The sequence below is a fragment of the Arachis hypogaea genome, chromosome 13 (genome assembly GCF_003086295.3).
Source record: "Arachis hypogaea cultivar Tifrunner chromosome 13, arahy.Tifrunner.gnm2.J5K5, whole genome shotgun sequence".
NCBI lineage: Eukaryota > Viridiplantae > Streptophyta > Magnoliopsida > Fabales > Fabaceae > Arachis > Arachis hypogaea.
The window spans coordinates 45,862,664-45,886,593 of NC_092048.1; the positions used below are offsets into that span (position 1 = coordinate 45,862,664).

The 23,930-nt window shown below is 34.6% G+C and overlaps 1 protein-coding gene across 1 annotated transcript; it reads left to right on the forward strand.

Moving 5' to 3' along the window:
• Positions 1-17,498: 17,498 nt before the first annotated feature.
• Positions 17,499-23,576, forward strand: LOC112738275 (uncharacterized). Its single transcript, XM_025788649.3, has 4 exons — positions 17,499-17,915; positions 18,243-20,054; positions 20,171-20,363; positions 22,739-23,576. The coding sequence occupies exons 2-4, from the start codon at positions 18,442-18,444 to the stop codon at positions 22,955-22,957; spliced, it is 2,025 nt and encodes a 674-aa protein (XP_025644434.1). The 5' UTR covers positions 17,499-17,915; positions 18,243-18,441; the 3' UTR covers positions 22,958-23,576.
• Positions 23,577-23,930: the final 354 nt, after the last annotated feature.

Genomic DNA, 23,930 nt, shown 5'->3' on the forward strand with positions numbered 1-23,930 from the left:
TACTGGGATTTATTTTAATCCCTTTCTCTTAGTCTCTGTCTCTCAATCTCAGTCTTTCCGTCTCTGTCTCTCCACCAAATGCTACCTATGTGTCACTGTTAAAATGTGACACATATTTGTGAAGACTGGTCAAAGGCACTGTGTTAATACAGTATAGGTAAGAGAGCTCATCGTAGTTTCATTTTTTGTTTGACCTAAATGTATTAATTAACGTAACTGAAGTATTTATATTAACTATTAAGTAGTAATATGGGCGGCTCCAGTGCCTATGTTACTGAGCCATGAGGGTTTTAGACTCAGGTAATTAAATTTTTTGGCATTTTAAATTATAATACTAGTTTAGTCTAGTAGTGTTGCCATAAAAATAATGAAAGTAATTTTCTGATTCAAAGGTCCAAAGCACCTGTGATGTGGACTTATTGAACATATGCTACTTTATATGAAGCAATTATACGTATTAATAATTTATTAATTTATCAAAAATTTATTACCCTAAAAAAGCACAGTGAATCATGACTTAATGCTCTTAACATATTTGCCCTCTAAATTGTTTTTCTTCGTGAACATTATAGAAAAGAATAAACTAAGAATTTATATTAATATTTTTTTTTTAAAAAAAAATATTTGATATTTTTTGACTAAAATTCTAAAGTGATCCTTAAGATTGAGCGAGTTACCCATAATTGTCCTTGATTTTTAAAATTTTCTAACAGTATCCCTTACATTCAGCTCCGGGACCCATAGTTGTCCTGCGACTCTTTCCGGCGCACAGTCAGCAAACGGAGTAATGATCTGGCACCTCCCATGCCATGCTAGAGCCAGCAACGGCTAGCTGACGTGGCAAATCTTAATTTTCTACCCAATGTGGTCCTGGTCCCATTAAGACCCTAAAAATTAAGAATGATTATTATATGTAGTATCTCTTCTTCCCTTCTCCTTCGTCCCATAATTATGGTTCACCATTGTGATTTAAGGGAGATTCCATTGACATGTGCAAAGGTGCTTTCCACATAATAAAATCAACCTGTCAGAGTCAGATCTCAGTAAAAATTTGGGGTTGTAGGATGAAACTCGTGATGAACTTGGTGCAGAGTTTCACAAGAAGTTAGATTTGAAGGATGAGGATGAAAGGGTAGCTGAAAATGAGAAGAAAGATTCGAACTTTGTAGCTAGTAGTGGAGAATATGGTGGTGAGAAATTGGGTGGTGAAGGTGGTTGTGCCCCGGAAACAGGTGAAGCACAAGGGAGTGATGATAATGATGGTTGGGATGATGATGAAGGTTATGGCTGGAATGAGAATGTGAAAGAGAGTGAGGTTGATAAGGTAAGTGAAAATTTTGATGTTGATGGTGATGGTAATAGTGATGATAAAGTTGAAGTTGAAGGTGATGAAGAAGTGGAAAAGAAGAAAGATAGAAGCAGTGGTAGAGTTCAGTAGCAATATCCACTGAGGCCTTAGGCTGAATATTGTGCTTTCTATCTTAAAACTAGAACTTGCAAATTTGGATTCAGTTGCAAGTTTAATCACCCACTTGGTAGGGGGAAGAACCAGATATTAATTATTCTTCTGTTCCTATTATCAATCTAGCACAGTGGTCTGAATTACATGTTTGAAAATTAGGGTTGAAATTCACTTATGAATATTTATCATTTGTCCAAGATTTTTTTCCTTGTATTTTTAGCATTATATTATATCAATGGAATGAGTAGATTGAGATAAAGGGCATTTATGCTTAGCTGAATAATCACTGGCTTGTCCTTCACCTCCAAACATTGCTTCAGAGTATCAATGGAATCTCCGTTAAATCACAATGGTGAACCACAATTATGGGACGAAGGAGAAGGGAAGAAGAGATACTACATATAATAATTATTCTTAGTTTTTAGGGTTTTAATGGACCAAGACCACATTGGGTAAAAAATTAAGATTTGTCACGTCAGCTAGCCGTTGCTGACTCCAGCATGACATGGGAGGTGCCAGATCATTATTCCGTTTGCTGACTGTGCGCCGGAAAGGGTCGCAGGACAACTATGGGTCCCAGAGCTGAATGTGAGGGATACTGTTAGAAAATTTTGAAAGTCAAGGACAATTATGGGTAACTCGCCCAATCTCAGGAACCACTTTGGGGTTTTAGTCATATTTTTTATACAACAAAAAAAGAATTTTTTTTTATATTCTTATACCGAAACATGTTTAATGGATAAAAATATTTTTTTTTATATGAGATATCCAAATATAAATTAATTTTTACTTTTTTCATGAAAAAATTAAAAAAAATTCTAAATTTATTTGTTGATATTTTTTAGATGATAGGTACTTTTTGAAGTATTTTTAGATTTTTCAAAGTAAATTTTGAAATGATTGTCTTTTTGATATACATATTTGTAAAATTAAATTACAAATAATAACGTTTTACGTTATTTTCAATTTTTTTTGACAGCCTTGATGGTTAGAAAAGGTCATTCCCTTATTATTATTGTTATATAAAAGAAATAAAAAATATTTAAAATTTGGTTTCTGACGAGAACATGGTAAAACATGAAATAAATTTAGTTAAAAAGATTATAATTTTATTTTATTTGAATTAACTTGATTTTTAAATGAGCTAAGTTATTATTGTTGAGTTAACATATTTTTGTTATAAATTTATCACATATTCATGCATAATATATTTGTACTCTTTATTATTATTATTATTATTATTATTATTATTATTATTATTATTATTAGGGATAAGTATGATTTTAGTCTCCAACATAGAGACTAAAAATTTATTTCGTCTCCGGCCTTTTTTTCGCTATAAAATGGTCCCAAAGGTTTCAGTTTGTTTTAAAATCGTCCTTTTTACCAATTTTATTTTTTTATTACCAAACTACCCCTCATTAAAAAAATTATAAAATAAAATAAATATAAAATAAATAAAAAAAAAGAAGAAAGAAAGGGATACAAGAAAGGGGGGTGGGGAGAGAAAGAAAGCCGGGGGCGCGAGAAAAAGGGGGGAGGGGGAGGGGAGACCGCCGCACCACCGCACCGCCGCCCGCCGCCTTGCTGCCCTACCGCACTGCACCGCACCACCGCACCACCACTACCTTCTTTTTCTTCTTCTTCTTCTTCTTCTTCTTCTTCTTCTTCTTCTTCTTCTCTCTCCTCGCCGCCGTCACCGGTCTTCATTACCACCGCCGCTCTTGTCTGCCGCCGCTGCTCTGCTCCTCGGGGAAAGGGGGAAGGGAACGCGAAGGGAGAAGAGGGGGGAGGGGATTTCGGGAAGAAGAGGGGGAAGGGGAAGGGTCCTCGCCGCCGCCACCGGTCTTCACGGACGCCGCCGCTCTTCGCTGTCGCCGCCACTACTGCTCCTCGTCATCTCCGTTGGATCTCACTGCCAGATGTCGCCGCTGCTCTTCTTCCTGGATCGACGTCGGCGCTAGCAGATCCGCGAGGGTGCACGTCGTGCGCCGGTCGCCGTTTCTGTTCCTCCTCCTCGCTCGGCCGTCGGGGTCGCTGCTCTCGCCGGTTTCTGGTTTCTGGTTTTCTTGTGGTTTCTTCTGGTTCTGCTGCTTCTGCATGCTTATGATTATCAATCTGGTTTCTGTGTTGTTGTTGTTCTTTTGATTCCATTATCGATTGAGTTTTAATTTATGGGTTTTCGTTTTTCTGATTTTGGGTTCTGAGTTTTGACGATGACGATGATTTTGAGTTCTGGATTGTTGTTCTTCTATTATTGTTGTTCTTCTATTTCTTGCTATTTTTATTGTTGTTTGTTTGAATTCAGATGATGATTTTCTGAGTTTTGATGATGATTATTTTTCTGAGTTCTGAGTTCATTGGTGTTGTTTCTGCTTCTGTTTCTGTTTCTGTTTTGCTTTTGTTTCTGTTCTGCTTCAGCTTCGCTTTTGGTTGATTTGGGGGAGAAGGGATAGGGGCATTTTGGTCCGAAGGACGGTTTTAAAACAAACTGAAACCTTGGGAACCATTTTGTAGCGAAAAAAAGGCCAGGGACGAAATAAATTTTTGGCCTCTACGTTAGAGACCAAAATCATACTTATCCCTTATTATTATTATTAATTAATTAATTAATTAAAAGGTACTCTCTATTGACATATTATAGTACAAGTTATGATAAATTATTGATACATATAGTTGCATCATATAAAGTAGCAAATATTTTTTTTTTGCTTTCATTATTTTTATGGCAATACTATTAGACTAAACTAGTATTACAATTTACAATGCCAAAAATTTTAACTACCTAAGCCCAAAATTCTTATGGCCCAGTAACACAGGCACTGGACCCGCCCATATTACTACTTAATAGTTAATATAAACACTTTAGTTATGTTAATTAATACATTTAGGCCAAATAGAAAATGGAATCACAATGAGCTCCCTTGCCATTACTGCATCAACACAGTGCTTTTGACCAGTCTCCACAAACACGTGTCACACCACAAACCATCATTCATTAACATCATTCTCTTTTATCACTTTCATTCATTATAGCCGAACTCGAGTTAAACCCCAAAATGGTCCCAGAGATTGGCGTCGTGCACTAAAATCGTCCCTGAGATTCCAATTGCACTAATTACGTCCCTGAAATTAAAAAAAATGCACCATATTAATCCCTGACCTATTTTCCATTAACGACGTGATGACATGGCATGATGACGTGGACTGTAAATGACACGTGTCACTTCATGATTTGGCCACGTGTAATGGTATGATGATGTGGTGACCAGTGACACGTGACATGCTGACGTTGATGGTTGTGCCACGTGTCACAATGTTATTTAGTCACGTGTCCGTTTGTGCCACGTGTCGCAACAGTATTCGTCCACGTGTCATCTATTATGTCATCGTTGTATATGCACCAAATTAGTCCCTCACTTTGCATTAAGTGACTCATTTTAGTCCCTGAAATTGAATGTCGTGCACCAAATTAGTCCCTTCACCAATTTTTTCTCTTTTTTTTTAATTTAAAATTTTAATATCTTGGATACACTAATTTCAATTCTATTTTTTCACATATCGTTTAAATACAAGTGCTTTCATAAATTTTTTTAAGATTTTAGTTTTAATTATATAATTTTTTTAATAATTTAACATTGGTAAATTTTGTAATATATAAATATGTTATTATAAAAAAAATAATTATATGATTGATTAGACACATTTTTTTTTCATAAAAAATATGTGTTTTTAACAATAAATTAATAATTAAAATAAACATTTTTTGTCTTATGAAATACACATTTTCGTTATGTGTAAATGAGCTAGATTGAAGGCACTTCAAGCACCCTCACTACCATTTTTTATCTCTGCAGTCTAGACGAAAGAGGTCAGAGATGGTAATGAGAGAAGCTTGAAATTCCTTCACGTCAACTCCAAGACGACGGTCATTAGGGATATCCGTAAGAAAAAAATATTTTATAAAAGTATTGAAAGAGGTCAGAGATGGTAGTGAAGGTGCTTGAAAAGCCTTCACGTCAACTCTAAGTCGACGGTTAGGGTATTCGCAAGAAAAAAAATATTTTATAAAAATACTTTTATTTGAAGAACATGTGAAAAAATAGAATTGAAATTAATGCATTTAAAAATATTGAGAATTTTGAATTTATAGAAAAAATTGAGAAAAAACTGGTGAAGGGACTAGTTTGGTGCACGACATTCAATTTCAGGGACTAAAATGAGTCACTTAATACAAAGTGAGGGACTAATTTGGTGCATATACAACGATGACATAGTAGATGACATGTGGACGAATACTGTTGTGACACGTGGCACAAACGGACACGTGGCCAAATAACATTGTGACACGTGGCACTACCATCCACGTCATCATGCCACGTGTCATTGGTCACCACATCATACCATTACACGTGGCCAAATCATAAAGTGACACGTGTCACTTACAATCCATGTCATCATACCATGTCATCACGTCGTTAATGAAAAATAGGTCAGGGACTAATATGGTGCACTTTTTTCAATCTCAGGGACGTAATTTGTGCAATTAGAATCTCAAGAACAATTTTAGTGCACGACGCCAATCTCAGAGACCATTTTGGGATTTAACTCAGCCGAACTCCTTAGAAAGAAAAAGAAATGAAAGGACGTGGCTTATATGTTTACATATATCTATGCAAATATGACACATGTTTTATTCATTTAATAACCAATGACACCTAATAAGCCTTATTACCACAAATCCTTATTAATCACCATAATCACTAATTATACTTTCTTTTCCTTCATGCATCACCGAATCAACCTTGAAAGCAAAAGAGAGAGTAAGTCGTGAGTGAGAGGAACGAGAAACCATGGAACCTTAACCCTTTCGAGCTCGATTTCTTGTGATCTGTAATTTCGATAAAAAATCTAATTCGACAAAAGTGTTCGTATTTTTTCTCTCTACACGTTGGCGTCATTTTTGTTCAGTGAAAGCTGACGGTGACGTAACTCTCCTTCCCCTTGAGTTTGGTCAATTGGAGTTCTAGAAGAGTAGGAGACATAGACGATTTCTGACGTTTTCCTCTTCAGCAGCTCGGTAAAAAACTTCTCCAGAATTTTCGTTGATTCTAATTTCGTACGGAAGTAGGGGATTCATTTTAAAATTATAAATTTTTAATACATGAATGCTCAAAAGCTTAATGAGTAATTGCAAATAATTTATGATTGTCTGGACTGGTTGAACGACAAATTTATGTTGGATTTGTGACTGTGAAAATAATTGAATTCGATGAATATGTGTTTGATTTCCTGAATGTTTGAGAATACTAAAGATTCTGATTTATAGCTGGTTGTGATGAGAGTTGTCGAAACTGTGGCTGTGAATAAATTATGTGTATGTTTTGGTAAAATGATGTAAGAATTGAGAGTAGTGTATGGATGGAGATAAGTTAAGGAATGATAAAAGTAAGGGAGCCCGTGAGGGTGGTGAAGTCTATTTTAAGGTGAGGTTCTGCCAAGTTTTTGTAAAATATATAAAAAAATAATTTTATTTTGGAAACCTGATTTACAAGCTTATTTGAAAAAATGACTCTATGTTAGAAAAAGATTTAGTTTACATATTTACTCATAATTGAGAAAAGGGTTTTTGTATTAAAAATTTGACTTATTGGAAGTGATATTTGAGAATTGAAAATGGATTTATAATATTGAATTTAATTTGTTTGAATTATCAAAAAGGGGTTTTTGAGAATTGAAGATGGTTTGGCAGGAGCCTTTGAAGGGTGGCAAAATCCGGATTTTAGAGAAAATGCTGTAGAAATTTTTATAAATCTTCAAGGCTTGTTTAAAGCGTTATTTAAAAGAAAATTTGATTTAAGAATCGTATTAATTGATTTCGATTTATTAAGAAAAGTATAATGTTTTGAGTTCAATCTATTAAGAAAAGATTTTGTTTTAAGTTAGGAATTGAGTTCGATTTTTATGTATTAAAGTGACTTTTATCTTGAATAAAAGTTAAAAGAAGTTTGGATATTTAGAAATTAAAGATTTTGATGCTAAGACTGAAAGTATACGTTTGAAGTATGGAGGTAAGAGTAGTTGATTATTTGGTGATGCGAAAGTATGTGTAATTAAACGGTGATGCGGAGGTACATTTAATAATATAGGTGATGCAGAGGTGTGTGTATGTAATTGGTAATGTGGAGGCATGATAAAGAAAAAGAAAATGAGGAGCCAGTATAAAAGAGATAACTGAAACAGATAATGAATCATGAAAAGTGTATGTCGAATGGGCCTTGTGCCAAAGTGCTAATGCGGAAGTGCCCACCTGACTGATAGCCTAAGATTGCTAATGCGGGAATGTCCACCTAACTGATAGCATATTGTATGTTGAACGGGCCTTTGTGCCAAATTGCTAATGCGAAAGTACCCGCCTAACTGATAGTCTGAGGTTGCTAATGCGGGAATGTTCGCCTAACCGATAGCCTGTTTCTACCGTGATGCCAAGATATTCTAACTGACGTGGGTTCGTCCATGATAATAATTGTGCCTGACTGACACGGTAAAGAAACCATATTCGTTGTTCGCTCCGAATATCGTCGGGTTGCGGGTAGACAACCGACGCGTGAGCTCATGGCCTGCTTAGGACAGACATGCATCATATTGTTCGCGCATTTTCGTTTTGGTTATGTTTTGCTTGTTTTATTTCTCTGTGATTGTACTGGTTGTCTTATTCTACCTTGCTTGTGTGTTCAATTGAATCTCTAGTACTATTAGTTTATGTATTGAAGTAATTAAGAATTAATGTTATAAATGAGTTTTATTTTAAGTTCAGAAATTTTAAAGAAAGCAATTAATTGTCTAAAGTAAAATTTAAAAATATTTTCAAAGGCTTGATAAAATAATAGTTTTACCGAGTAAAGTCAATTATTCGCATTTCGTTCATTACTTTTACGGCATTCACTGTCCCTATTGAGAACATGCGAGGACGATGTTCTCACCCCCTATAGATTTTCCTTTCAGCAATAGGTTCAGGAATCCTTGGCGTGGAGCCGCGACTGAACATCAGAGATTTATGTAAATATGTATCCGTATTTTCTGTAGTTAGTTTAGTCTTAGAATTTCCCCTTGCCATTTATTGTCTTTGTTTTTTATAGGGGTAGGACTTGTATTTGTGAAACTTGAAATAAGTCTATGTATATAATGTTATGTGAATATGTATATCTTTGAGATTAAGTGGTTAAGAGTAAACTTTTTGCTTTCATAATTAAAGTTTCGGTTCGTATCCGCAAAGGCTCAATATTAAATAAAGATAGTGTATAATAAAAAGGTTTAGAGGTAAGTAACGCCTAAGCTTTTAGTACGATCATGAGGTGCTAAAAGTTAAGGTGTTACAATTATGGTCTCTAAAAGTAAAATCATATATATAATATAGGTGAAAAAGAATTTTATCTAGGAGCCTTTATAAGAAAGAGTAAAGTATCGTTTTTGTCCCCAACGTTTGGGGTAAGTTTCAAAGTTATTTCTAACGTTTGAATCGTCCTATTTAAGTCCCTAACGTTTCAAAATTGACTCAATGTTGTCCTGCCGTTAGAAATTTGTTAATGGAATTGACGGCAGGAGAAAATTGAGACGATTTTGAAACATTAGGGACTTAAATAGGACGAACACGTTGGGGACAAAAACGATGCATATAAATAAATTTTAATTTTATCCTTCAATAATATCAATTTTTTACGGTACATGGTTATTCAATTATTTTTTAATCACATCTAAGTAAATTATATTTAATCACAATAATTTTATTCTAAATAAATTTATTTTTTTATAATTTTACCCTTAAAAATTTTTACTCATCATAAAATGTTTGTAGAATAACTAGTACATAAACTTGTGGGAAAAAAATGATACATATATAATAAAGTAATGTGATTCTAGTCATTTTACAAACATTTCATGATGAGTAAAAATTTTTAAAAGTAAAATTATAAAAAATTTAATTTAGAATCAAAGTAATGTAATTAAGTGTAATTTACTTAAATGTGATTAAAAAATAATTGAATAACTATGTACCGTAAAAGATTGATATTAGTGAAGGATAAAATTAAAATTTATTTCTATGTATCATTTTTGTCCTCAACGTTTTCGTCCTATTTAAGTCCCTAATGTTTTAAAATTGTCTCAATTTTGTCCCGCTATAACACCCTAATTACCTTAAGCCTTACCTCGTGTCGTAAAGGAAAGGTTAATCAAAGGTTACGACAAGTCTAAAGCTTATACATATAATATATAGAAGAAGTAATATATTCTAGAAGCCCGATGAAGGATACAACTCAAAAACAGGATGTGAAAAGCACAAAACGTACTCACAAAGCTACAAACTTAACACACAGGAAATAGATATAATATAACCAAATATAAGAGTATAATAGTATGAAGACCTAGCCACGGCTCACGGAGTTTAAGCTGGATAGCTATATACAGACCATACAGACATCTGGAAGTTAAAACAGCTTATACAAATTTTTCTCTCAAAGTAAGCCTCTAGGCAAAAGTAAATATAAAAGTGAGAGATAATACAAAATAAGCAAAAAGACTCCAAAACAGATAGAGATCCTCTGCTCTGTCACCACCAAAACAACTCACCGAGGTGGGTTGCGACCTGCATCTGAAAAACAACAACAGAATATGGTATGAGAACCGGATGTTCTCAGTATGGTAACAGTGCCCAATAAGTAAGATGTAAGGTTCTGGGACGCCGAAGGCAATCCTAGAACTTCACATCAAATAAGGATATTCAAGCTTAGAATAAATTAAATAAATAAAGAACTTTAAACATAAACCGAATTATCTAAACTTAGGAAAATTCTAACTAATGCTAAACACACCGCTGTAACCCACAACCTTTTCATTAACCCAACCTCCGTGCGATCCCATCACCACCGCCTACCTACCTCCTCAGCACCAGACAAATCACAAGTAATACAAGCAAGTAAATCACAAGTAATATATATGTACAGCAAGTAGAACAACTAGAAAATAAGCATATTATTCATTTAGGCAAGATATGCAATTAGGCAAAGCAAACAAAACACATAGTAGATGTACATGATGAATTCCTATCCTATTGGTTCGTGATATCACTTGTCGGTCTATGAATGCCAACCCGACACATCCTTTCGGATGTCGCCTTTCTGCCACGTCCGAGAATATAGCATCTGACACGCTTTTATTCCGAGGATATAGTGCCTGGCACACTATCGTTCCGAGGATATAGTGCCTGGCACACTTGCATGCTCATTCGGAGGATATAGTGCCTGGCACACTCTTGTGGTAAAGAAGGAAACCAACAACAACATCTATTTCATCATAAATCATTCCGAGGATATAGTGCTTGGCACACTATCATTCCAAGGATATAGTGCCTGGTACACTATCCACATTCAGCAAGTCTATCGACCTTAAATCATCATCAGTCATCACCATTCTCATCTCAAATCAGTTTTAATTATCAATTCTCAACATTCCAAGGATATAGTGTCTAGCACACTTTCCTTCAATATCCATCAAACTCATAATAACCATCATCAGTTCTTACTTCCATTCCGAACTCATTAGTTCATCAGTTTCTCAATTTGTTGTCAGTAATCACCAATTTCACTACCTTTCCTTCTCTCTCAACTAAACCCATCCTCAATACACCAGAAACTTAAACCTTCATTCTCTAACTTTTCACGGTAATACCCAAATTTTTCCAAGACCTTCTCTATGTTTAACATCCAAAAACAAGCCAAAAAGTCTTAAATAGGTATCACATAAGTTTACAAGCTTGTTTGGAAGGTGAAACAGTTAAAAAAATATTTTAGTTGAAAAACAGGGCATGTGCGTACGCACAAGGGTGTGCGTGCGCACGCCCAGGAAAGTTTTCAATGTGTGCGTACGCATAGAGGTGTGCATACACACAGGTAGTAACAATTTCAACTCTGTTCATCCGCACAAGGCGTGCGAACACCCTCAACAGAGTACACCTTCCAACATGTGTGTGCGCACAGGTTGCAAAACTTCGTTGGTTGTGTGTGCGCACAAGTCGTGCTAGCGCTCCCATCAGTAAGCCTTCCCCTGTGTCTACGTACGCACAAGGCTGTGCGTGCGCACACAAACCAGAAATCACAAATTCTGCAGTATGCACATAATTCAGATTTTGACACCAAACTTTAAATGATCATATCTTTCTCTACAAAATTTAGATTTCCACAAATTTAAACCATTTTAAAGCTTGTTAAATTATCTTTCATTCGATATAAAATACATCAAATTCCAATAACCGTAGCTCAAGATATGATCCGTCAAAGTTAGCCCAAAACTCATTTTTAACCAAAAAGTCACAAGTTCTCAACTTTCCAAATCCTCAACCAAAATCAAATCAAAACCATGCCAAACTCCAATTTACCTCATAACTCACCCTTTGTGTCACAATTCACCCTTCATACCAAATTTTCCTTCACATTTCATTATTCTCATTCTTAAATATCAAATATATACACTATAATCATTCCTCCACCAACACATTCATCAATCATCATTCTATCACTATCAATCTTCATCATCAACCTCATTTATACTCCATATCAATAATCAACAATATTACTCATCCAAATTCATCATACATCATACAATCAACAACATTATTTAACAACACTAACAACATCAATAATTCCTCATACATAAATATACTTCACTTACCACCTATCATTATCATAAAAGTCACCCAACATCAACCTTACACACCATCAATAACCCACCAACCTTAACACCACATCAAACACAAGATTCAAAGTCCGAAATTATCATCAACATATATCATCACACATCAAAATCATCACTATCCTTTACTCCAAACCATCACAAATATTTTACATTAACTTATTACCTTAAATTCTCATAATCTTCATTATTCATCAACACCAATAATCCAATGAAACCAACAATTACATCAATTCACATATAATTATTCTTATGCCAATATCATTCAATCCTATCTTAGGGTCCACTAGCCTAAGGTTCATGAAACCTTATATATTACATAAAGAAAATCGAAACCATACCTTGACCGATTATCCTCCACGCACGAAACCACCAAAAAGCCAAGACAACTCCAAAAAGCACCAAAGCTCAAACTAACAACACATATATCACCAAAATCAAAACCTAGAAACCACAACATACAAAACTACAAGAGTTTATGAGTAACTTTGCCTTGTCAAAAGAGGATTGGGACAATTTCCAACAATTACCCGCTACTAGACATCACCTAAACAACCAAAACCACAAAATCTACTCAAAAACCATAACAAAAAACGCACAGAAAATAGGGCAGGAAACTGGAGTGTGAGCTTCGAGTTCTTATCAGATTTTCTTAAATAAAAATAAAGAGTTCGACGAGAGCTTCTCGTGGTCGCAGACGGCTCGTCAATTGGAGCTCCGTAGCTCAAGATATGGCTTCTAGAAGGTAGTGATCAATAATGTCACCCCCTTTCTCCTCCCTTCTCTCTTAAACCGCGCCTCTCTCTCTCTTGGAGGTGAAAAATGAGCTGAAAGCTCATTATATATATATGTTGGGCCTTGGGCCTGGTTTGGATCTAGTCCAATCCGTTAGCATTTTCAGTCTATTTGTCTCACTTTGGGCTAAAACCTTTAAGATTGGTGCCCGGTTTTCAATTCTAAATTATTTTTGTCCTTTCAAAACAATAAATCAATTTTTAAAATATTATTTTTCAAAATACGCGGTATTAGATAGACTAAAGCCGGTACTGCCTGCTTAAGCACCAGTATGCATTTTTACAAAAACTTTTCGCAAAAGATACATTTTCCAACTTAGAAAAATTCATTGAAATCAAATTTCACCTTTATATTTTCAAATTAAAACTTCTAAATTTTGAATCTATCTCGGGTACTTAAAATGATTATTATTTTTTTATTAAAACGATTTTACGAAAAACTCCGGTTCTTACACTCGCCATCAATTCCGTTAACAGATTCCTAACGCAGGACAATATTGAGTCAATTTTGAAATGTTAGGGACTTAAATAGGATGATTCAAACGTTAGGGACAACTTTGAGACTTACCCCAAACGTTGGGGACAAAAACGATACTTTACTCTTTAAGAAAAGAAAAGCGCATATCTCTCGACGTCGATAAAAGTGAACCATATAAGATAAGAACAAAGTAATATAGATACCTAAGAGAAGAGTTCCAAAGATACAAATAACAAAGCTTCTTACTCGGCTCGCGAAGTTAAGACCGGCTAGAGCATACATACATACATACATACATACATATATACATGTGAAACCCAAAATACTGTTTACAGAACCTGTTTCTCGAAGTCAACCTCTAAGAGAGACAAAACATAATATATAAATATATATAGTGGAGATATATAACTATGTACATATGCATCTAAAACCAAAATGAAACCCCAAACGGCTAGAGCCCTTCACTTGCAGAAAGCTTCCAGTATGCCTTAGCGAGGTGCCTCACGTCCTGCATCTAAAAACCACAATATTTTGTATGGAATGAGAACCGGAGGTTCTCAGCATGGTAACAGTACCCACATAATTAACATATAAGGCCTCGGAAAAGCCAAAGATAATCCTAGAACTTCAAACAATAGATTCAAATTTAAAAATAAAATTGAAAACCATAAATAGGGTGGGGTATCTAAAGATTTTTTATTCTATCTCAATTCTAACTAAATCCCTAAATTCATCGCCTTTCCTCCAATCCTCCGAAACACCAGTGAACAGACAAACAATATAAACAAAGCAAACACAAGTAGAATACAGATACAACAGGTAACCAATATAGCAGATAAGCATAGATATTCAAATAAGCAAACCCAAGTAGTGCAAAACCAAACAAGACACATAAATGCATATGATTCATGCCTTTTCTATTGCCAGAACCCGACACATCCGGAAGCTAACCCAGATATCATCCTCTTGAAAATCGGTGGGTGGTACACCACCACGAACCCCTCCTGGTGGGCGGTACACCACCACAAACCTACCATTGCAAGCGGTACACCACCACGAACCTCGCAAGATCTTCAATTGGAAAAACAACACACACGTGGACGGTAAACAACCACGATCCCCACCTTCTGTGAGCGATAAACCACAACGATCCTCACAAACATTTCGACATTGGGCAAGCGGTAAATCACCATGATCCTTGCTAGGTCAAAGCTCAAAGATAAATTTCATTTTAAATCATTATAAATCATTCATTCATTCATTCATTAACTCGTATATGCATCTCCAGCATATTCGCAAATTTTTCGCACTTCCTCAATTACTCCCAATCATTTAATCATCAATCATATGTTCATCCTCAATAATCTCGATCAATCATCGTTATTACATCATTCTTCATATTATATTCAATGCTTTCTCAAATCATTGACATTAATTCGATCATTCATTACATAACCTACAAGTTTTCAAGTTCCAATTCAACCAACCATACCCAAAATATGCCTAAACACTTTACATTTATTCCACATCATGAACAGCATTCAAAATTTACTTTCCCTCTCAACAATCCAACATCAAGCAACTTCATCCATATATATACCATATATATATATATATATATATATATATATATATATATATATATATATATATATATATATATATATATATATATATATATATATATATAACTCCTCTACAAAACCAACAATAATTTCATTCAATTGCACTAGTCTCATACCACAACATGCCACTATATATTCTTCATATCACACATCAACCACATATTTATTCACTAACCAATTCAATAACCAAAATCTATTCAAACTTGTCCTATGGTCAACTAAATTGTTTAGTGAGTTTTATAGAGGATTCCGAGACGAACGCATGGCCACTGACGACTCGTCAATCGGAGCTCCGAATCGAAAATTATGTGAGATTGAATTTCGGAACCAAGGGTTTGCATGTTCTTTGCTCCCCTTTCCCAAAAACTAGCATGCTTCCAATGAGGAAGGAGAAGAAGAGTTGAAGCTCACTTATTAACTTGTTATTTGGTTGGGCCTTGGGTCCATTTTGGGCTCGGTTCAACTGGTTTAATCCGTTCGGTCTAATTTTGGGTCAAAATCTTTAAAATTAGTGTCAAAATTCATATTTTAATTATTTCTTCCATTCTAATTTTCTAATTTCTTTAAATAATAATTAATTTATTGGCCAATTATTCACTAATTTCTCAAATTTTACAGTTAGCACTAATAACAGAATACCGTTATATTCTGTTTCTGTTACTCATTCATATAGCATCAAAGTGTAAACTATGAGATTGGATTTGACTTGTAACATTACTCATAACTCAATATACGTTTTCTTAGTTTCTTTACACTTTCATTACATTCTCTTATCATTCATATCAATTTTTCTTCATGGTATCAAGAGTTCTAGGTTGAGAATTCATGGCTGATGCTATCATCCTTCATCAACCTATTCTCATTAACAATTTCAACAACTTTAGATTCACAACTCCTCTTCTGGACAAACTTGATGAAAATCTATTCGTACTTGACAACAACTTGCTCTACATGACATCCATGAAAACAAATGGGGGGGGGGGGGAGAGGGGGATCATCTTCTTGCAAGCAAGATTCCACAATATGATTCTGATGAAGCAAGAATAGCAGGCACTGAATCAACAACTTATACAAATTAAAAGGTGAAGGACGATCAATTAATAACATGGCTCTTAATCTCCATCAATATTTCTTTCAAGAAGAATACTAGAGTGTCAATTTTTTCATTAAGTTTGGTCTACTATCCAAGATTATTTTGCCAAGATTTTCAAAATCAAATTATAACAATTGAAAACTCAATTAAAAAATGTGAAAATGTGTGGTATTTTTGTTACTGAGTACTTAAGAAGATTAGATCAATTGTTGATGCGTTTGCATCAATTGGTCATTTTTTACTTCTAGAAGATCATATATGAACAATCACTTATGGACTTAACGAAGATTATCATATATTCATATTTTTAGTATTGACAAAATTAGATTATATCTCTCTTATTGAAGTAGAAGTCTTATTACTGACTCACGAAGATTTGAATGAAAAATTCAAAAAAGTGGAATTAGAATCTATTCATGCCAATTATTCTCAAGGTCCATATCAATATGGCCATGACAATAACTTCACAAACCCTAGTAGGAGAGGAAGAGAAAATTATGCTTTTAGAGGAGGCAGAACTATGAATCAGAAACTAATAAATGGAGTCCTTTTGAAAAATTTAAATTCAAATTTAGAAGAAACTCTCAAAAAAGTGATTTTAAGTTTGAGAGAGATTAATATCGTAGATAGACAAATTGATTAAGATTAATATAGAATTATTTTATTGTCCTATTTTTATATTTTTTTCAAAGCTAGAAGTGAGATTCGAATTCGAAACCTCTAAATAAATAAAAAAAAAACTATACCATTTGAATTATAATTCGTTAATTATATTCTATTTCTATTACTCATTCAATTGCTATACTGCCTATACATAACATCATATTATAAACCATGAGATTGAATTTGACTTGTAACATTATTTATAACTGAATATACGTTTTCTTATTTTCTTTACGCTTTCTCTTATCATTCATGTTAGTTTTCCTTCATTTATTATGCAACAATACAAAATAGTTACTTGTATAATTTTTTTTAACTCATCATGCATAAAAATTAAATTTATTTAAATAAACAATAAATTTATCACCAGTTATAATAATAATAATAAGATTTAATTTTAATACATTACTAATATAAAATAAATTTATATTTATATTTAATTATATAATAACATTAGTCAAAATATTTATTTTTTATATTATTTTTGTAAATAATCATTCAAAACGAACAACTATGTATAGTAAGACTTTTGCTCATCAAAATTAAATTCATAAATTAATAATAATAATAATAATAATAATAATAATAATAATAATAATAAAAAAAGTATTTAATCATTCCCGTTTTGGGGATAAGCATAATAGCATATACAAAAACAAAACGGTAATTTTGTTATAATTTCTTCCCCTTGCATTGCTCCCAAAAAGAAAATGAAAAAAAAAAAAAAACAGAAACTAAAAACAAATAGAAGAAAACAAAATACTCTTCATGTTTGTTTGTTTTTAATTAATTTCCTTTTCTGCATTTAATTGCTCATGTATGCGGTTCTCTCCAAAAACCACAGGAAGTTCATAGATTTGGGTACCCATTTCAGTGTGGAACGAAATTCATGAATCCGGAGCCACAGTTGCTGGGGCCAATGCCTAAAGCTCGAAACTTTGTTTGATTTCCCTGAGATTCCATTGTTTCCGATCATTTTTGGTTTACGTTTGTACCGATCCAGATTGGTTCTTCCCAAGAACAGTATCCGTGTTCCGAAAGTTCCAATTTTCAGGTATCCCATTCGAAATGATTTCTTGTTTGGAAATGAATTCCTTTTGTTTTTCCTCCTCATTTTGTTGCTGGGAAAATGACAAACTCTATGGAATTGTGGATCTTGCATAAGCTTTCTTTGGTTCTGAAAAACTTGTTTATATATTAACCAAAGTAAAACAAGTAGTTGAGTAGAATGGTTTGAACTTGTGTTGCAATTTTCCCTCCCAAAGTTGCTATCTTTTCGTTTTGGGGTTTCTGCTATATCATGCTAATTTGTTGTTAATTACTTCTCCCAATTACAAAACCATATCTGCAAACTAATGCATTGTTTTGGGTTTATTGTTAGGCTGCAAGTTCTCTATTGAGTGGGAGAGAAGAAATAAAATAGAGCATAGAGAATTTTAAATTTGAAGTGTAAAAGTTGGATTAAACTTGTTTGATCAATGATGGTGCTGCTGGTTTTCTAGCCCAAAATGGTTGCCAAAGGTGTTGATGACGGCATTTTGATCAATGCGAGTTGGTATTGCTAGTGTTTTCTCTCGGATATGAATCGGTCTCCTTCTTTCAAAGTTAAAACAGAACAAAGTCCTAATCTTGATCCAGAATCTTTACAGAGATGGATTGTTGCATTTTGTGCTATAAGATTTGACCTTGAACAAGGCCAACTCATAGAAGTGTGTTATCCACCAGGATGTCTTACACAGGAGGAGGAGCTTGAAGTTGCTTATAATTCATTTCCCGATTCTGTTTCGCAGCAGCATAACCGATCAAGCGTCCATGACTGTATATTCTTTTTCCGATTTCCCAGGCGCCTTAAATCTCAAACCAGCAATGCTACTCATTCAGAGATAACAGAAGCTGGCAAGGAGTTTCCTTCGAATTCCATAGAAAAAAAGAATGTTAGTAGAAGATTATCCAGTACAAGTGATGATAATGTTTCGAAATACATGTATGGCTTTGTTTTTAACAGACAGAGACATGATGAGAGGCTAAAACGAGGAGGGGAGCAAAAGTCTGTGGTCATTCTGTCTCACAGTCCTTATTCTAGTGTCTTCAGGCCTTTGTTACAGATTATAGGTCCCTTATATTTTGACATGGGTAAAAAAGCACTCGAGCATATTGCTGCTTATGTGTCGACATGGCCTGCTCCTGTTCCTGGTAAACTAATGGATCTTCCAATTGGAAATGCAACACTTAAAGTGAACTTGCCACCTGCGCATAGCTTGCCCGTGGAAGGTGGAGCATCTGTTGACGATTCAGCTTATTCTGTGGCACCTCTTCTTCCTAATAATCAATCTATCCCCCACGGACTCTTCCATGATTCGGATCTTTTTGGTACCTTTCGTAGCCTGCTATTGCAGCTTTGGATATTATGGGAGTTGTTGCTAATTGGTGAACCCATTCTCATCATTGCACCCACACCTTCCCAGTGTTGTGAGGCTGTTGCCAGTCTTGTGAGTTTGGTTTCACCATTACTTTGCAGTGTTGATTTCCGACCCTATTTCACTATCCATGACCCTTTGTTTGCCCGTTTGAACTCAATTCGAGAAGGGGAGGCTTTCCCTCCAATGGTTTTAGGGGTGACAAACCTTTTCTTCCTCAAAGCGCTCCGTAACATTCCACATGTTGTCTCAGTTGGTACCCCTCCTACTAATTCGAACAGAGTTTCCCTCTCAGCTAAGTCTACTGGAAGAATTCCTGGTAGATCCGAGGGCCTTGGGCTTCAACAATTTTCTCTAAAGAAGTTTTCTCCTTCAAGTTTATTGGGTGCAGTAAAGCTTCGTAGGGATGGTCCGCTCTGTCTCATGACAGAACATAAGGAAGCCATTTGGAGTACCTACTCTGCCGCAACTAAGCCAGACACCTCTATCTTAAATAGGCTAATAGATGCTGGAGTGTCGGCAAGAGTTGAGGAGTCAATGTCAGTTGTTAACAATGAGATATTACGGCGGCATTTCTTGGAGCTCACTACCAATTTTTTGGCCCCTTTTGGTCCATATTTTAGGACTACTGCTCCATCAGAAGGATCTTCTCCATATGTAGATCCTCCTCCTCTGCCTCCATTTAATTCTGATGAATTTCTTGCAAATTTATCAGCCAGAGGTCCAGGGAAGTTCTTACTAAAGCGGATGAGATCTAACTGGCTTGACTTCTACACGTAAGGAATTTTGTTTATGCTATTTTTTCGTGCTACCATTTGCTACCAACCTTTATATATGATAGTGTTTAAAATGTGACCTTTTCTTCACGAGTTTGCTTGCATGTTCTTATCAGGCGATTCCTGAATGGACCAAACTTTATGCCTTGGTTTAGAAGGAGGCGTGCTGTAGCTGAACAAGAACAAAATAGGCTGTGGAGGCATGCAAGAATGAAAGCTGACATACAACAGCTTATATCTAAAATGTCTGAGTTGGAAATTGTGGATTTCTTTGGTGTAATAGAGAGATTTCTACTTAGAGAAGTACAGGTAACCAACCCTCCTAATATCCTTTCAGTTATGCAGTTAATTTGCTTTACTGTGCCTTTCTCTTGGTCTTTGCTCAACATTGAATTATTTAGGATGAGTGGATACATTAAACAAGATAGGATTACAAATGATTGTACAGAAAGTTTAAAAAAAAAAGTTGAAGCACTTATTCTGGAAAAAAATGTAGAATCTTGTCATGAATGGTTTGATCATATGAAGAAAAGACTTGTGGAAGCCTCTGTAAGAATAGAACTTAGGTAACTGAGTCAATCAAGTGGGAGTTGTGACAGGCGCTAAATACCGGTTTAAAGCTCAAGATTCGTCGTAGCTCTAAACCGGAATTCAACGCTCTTCAAAGTTTAGTGAAAATGTCACAAATTCAAATCAAATACTGGGAGTTTAATTCCGGGTCGTTGTCCCTAGGACTTGCAATAGGATGTGCAACATTGGTTATGGAAATCAGGGTTTGAACCCAGTTACGGGAATGTAAATCAACTAGAAAGTAAAAGAGCACGTAACAATTAAATTGCAAGAAAATGAAATTAATAAATAAATGATGAACTAAGCAAACATGGAATAAAAGGCAACAATTAAAGCAATAACTACACTATAAAGCAACTAAAGTGAGATAGAAATGATTAAGACAATGAACTAATAAAGAGGTGCAATTCAAGTTCTTAAAGGGTTTTGGTTAGGGTTGAGAGTCAAGAATTCCTATCATTGTCATTAACCACAAACATGCAATTGTTAAGAGTTAATTCCACTCTGTCAACTTCTAAACATTGAGGAAAGTTAAGTAAGCATAATTGATTTTAATTTACAAATCCTAACCAACTTACTAATTGAGTTTAGTAAAAGATTAGCGTTAGTAAAAACAAAATCGACTAACAATTCTAAATCACCGATCAATATTGAATATCAATGACTTAAGGTCACCTAATTCCTCAACCCCAAGCCAAGAAAAGGAAAATCTACTTCATAATCAAAGTAAACATTTCATCAAACACTTGGTGTGCATAAAAGTAAAACATGATAAATTGGAAGAAATAGCAAACACTAAGACAATCCACTATAAGAATTCAACAATAATAACTCAAATAAACATGAATAAATCATAAAACATCCAATTCATTAATATAAACCAAGAATTCACCAAGTTCATAGAATAGTAAAATGGAAGAAGGCAAACTAACACCAAATTCTAAGAGAATTATAATGCAAGAACAAGAGAACAAGTGTCAAAACTACAATTAAACAAGAGCAAAATTGAATTAATCCCTAGAAAACCTAGAGAGAAGTTGGAGTTTCTCTCACTAAAACTATGAACAAAACTAAGAAAAATGTAAAATGGTGAGTGTATGAGAGTTCCCCCTTCCCCCCTTCCTCTTGGCATCAAAATACATAAAAATATAGCAATTGGGGGGGTCTTTGGAAAGCCAAAAAACGAGGATGCACGTGTTTCATTATACTAGGCACGCGGGGGTTTTTCGCGCATGCGGAAAATGCTCGCGCACGCGAGAATCTCGAGTACGCAAGATATGGTGGTTACGCGGGAAACTCGCCTAAGTGAGAAACGGCTGCCCACGCGAGCATTCAGCAATCTCCACTCTGAATCGCTTCTTGAATTCGCTTCTTTGCTCCATTCTTTTCGATCTTTTGAAGCCATTGAAGTACCTTAACCCTGGAACACTTAAATGAAATTGATCATGGCATCAAATGGCATAAAAAGGAATCATGAAATTAACGATTAGGAGCACAAAAAAAGCATGCTTTTCACACACAAGTTCGTTGGAAGCAAGATTCGAAAAACTCAATTAATTATTTAGCTAAAATTGTGCAAGTTTGTTGATAAACTCCATATTTTTTAACACAATTTATAACGATAAAATGGAGTTTATCAAGTTGCTTCGGCGTTTATTTAAGTTATTTATTAACAACCATAACAATAGAGTCTTATCCCACTTCATGAGGCCGACTACATGGTTTTTGTTTATCAGCAGTTATTTATAATAGTAATAAAAAAAAGTTGTTTAAGATAGGGCTCAATGGCATCCTTTAATTTAGATAACTGACTTAACCATGTGAGAAAGGTTTTATTGTGATTGTTGTGTTCTTTGACGACTAAATACATATTGCTACATTTCACAAGTTTAGCGTTGAAGAGGCTTTTTTCAGTTGGTGGGGTACACCATTAGTTAAGCTCAAGAATAGCTACAAAATTTCATTGGCCCTTTGCAGCGGACTATGCTTTTAGCAACACATTGTTATTCATTACATAATTTGCTGCAGAATATGATATGACAATACTCGATCTTTTTTGGCTGTGAATGAAACATAAACATTGCTTTTATACCTCTGTTGAATGCAATTACCAGCTGCAGCAATCTGGAAATGGAGGTCTTGATTCCAGGGCAACTTGTCAGAAACTAATGGGAGACCTTCAGGCAGTTTTCAATGCACTTTCAAAGGACATGCAACAAATCATGCTTTCGAATCCACAAAGGGCATCCCTATTGCATGGTAGTCCAGAATTGAAGAAACTTCCAGGGCATCCACTCGTACAGGTCGTCTCTTCTACATCACCCAAACAATAAGAATAGCATGAAACATGTGATCTTGGATATTATGAAGGAGAGATTTCTGGTAAATTCACAGCCTACGTCTCTCTGATTGAGAGTTTCGCTGTCTTTCGACAAGTCATGGGGTATCACACATTTTCGCGACTATCCCATTTTCCTTTGTAGATCATGAATTCATGTTAGTAGAACATATACGCTAATTTTTCCATCTCTGGAAGAGAACTGTGCAATAACCACAGTTTGATTGATCCCTCCACATCAAGCAGCGGGCGCGGGACAATATGTCGTCCCCTTGAGAACCATACGTGGAAATTCGATTCTGTTATAAACCTGTGAGGTTTTGTTGATTGTCTCTATTGGCAAAAACTGTCGCTTCACATCGTTTCTATTATGATGGATCAAGATGTAAATTATTCACCTTGTGTAAGCTTTTGCTAAAATTTTCTGCAATTCAAAAATTCTGAGTTTTATGCAATGAATTGTCTCTCAAGGCTAAAATTCTTTACTCGGATGTTCTGGTTATGGTTGTAAATTCTGAAACTTCTCTATGTGCCTTTGTAACTTGGCCATTAGAGGGTATCTTGATAAATGTCAACTCTTATGTCTCTTCATATAAACTATTTTTGTAGTTTCATTAGGATTTGAGTTGAATTGCACCATCCATGTTTTAATTACTTAAAATATATTGATTAGTATAATGATTAAACTTATAATTTTGTATCTTACCGAAAGTATTAACCTATTCATTCTTTAGATATTATTCGATTAATTTTTCTTGCACATTCTAAAAAAAATGTCCAAACATCTAGACATGAATAAGTAAAAGTGGATTATTAAAGTGAACTAGTATATGTATCGGTGTCTTGCACCGAGAAATATACACAAAAATATATAAAATAATTTTTTGAAAATTTTAAATAAAAATACACAACAATTATTGTTATATAAATTTTACAAAGTTAATTAAATCTAAATTTAACTGTTTTTA

Bases quoted from the DNA above. Each gene is read 5' to 3' on its own strand.
- LOC112738275 (XM_025788649.3), top strand. From the start codon at position 18,442: ATGAATCGGTCTCCTTCTTTCAAAGTTAAAACAGAACAAAGTCCTAAT. The intron at 20,055-20,170 runs GTAAGGAATTTT...TGTTCTTATCAG, and splicing joins AACTGGCTTGACTTCTACAC to GCGATTCCTGAATGGACCAA. The intron at 20,364-22,738 runs GTAACCAACCCT...TGCAATTACCAG, and splicing joins TTCTACTTAGAGAAGTACAG to CTGCAGCAATCTGGAAATGG.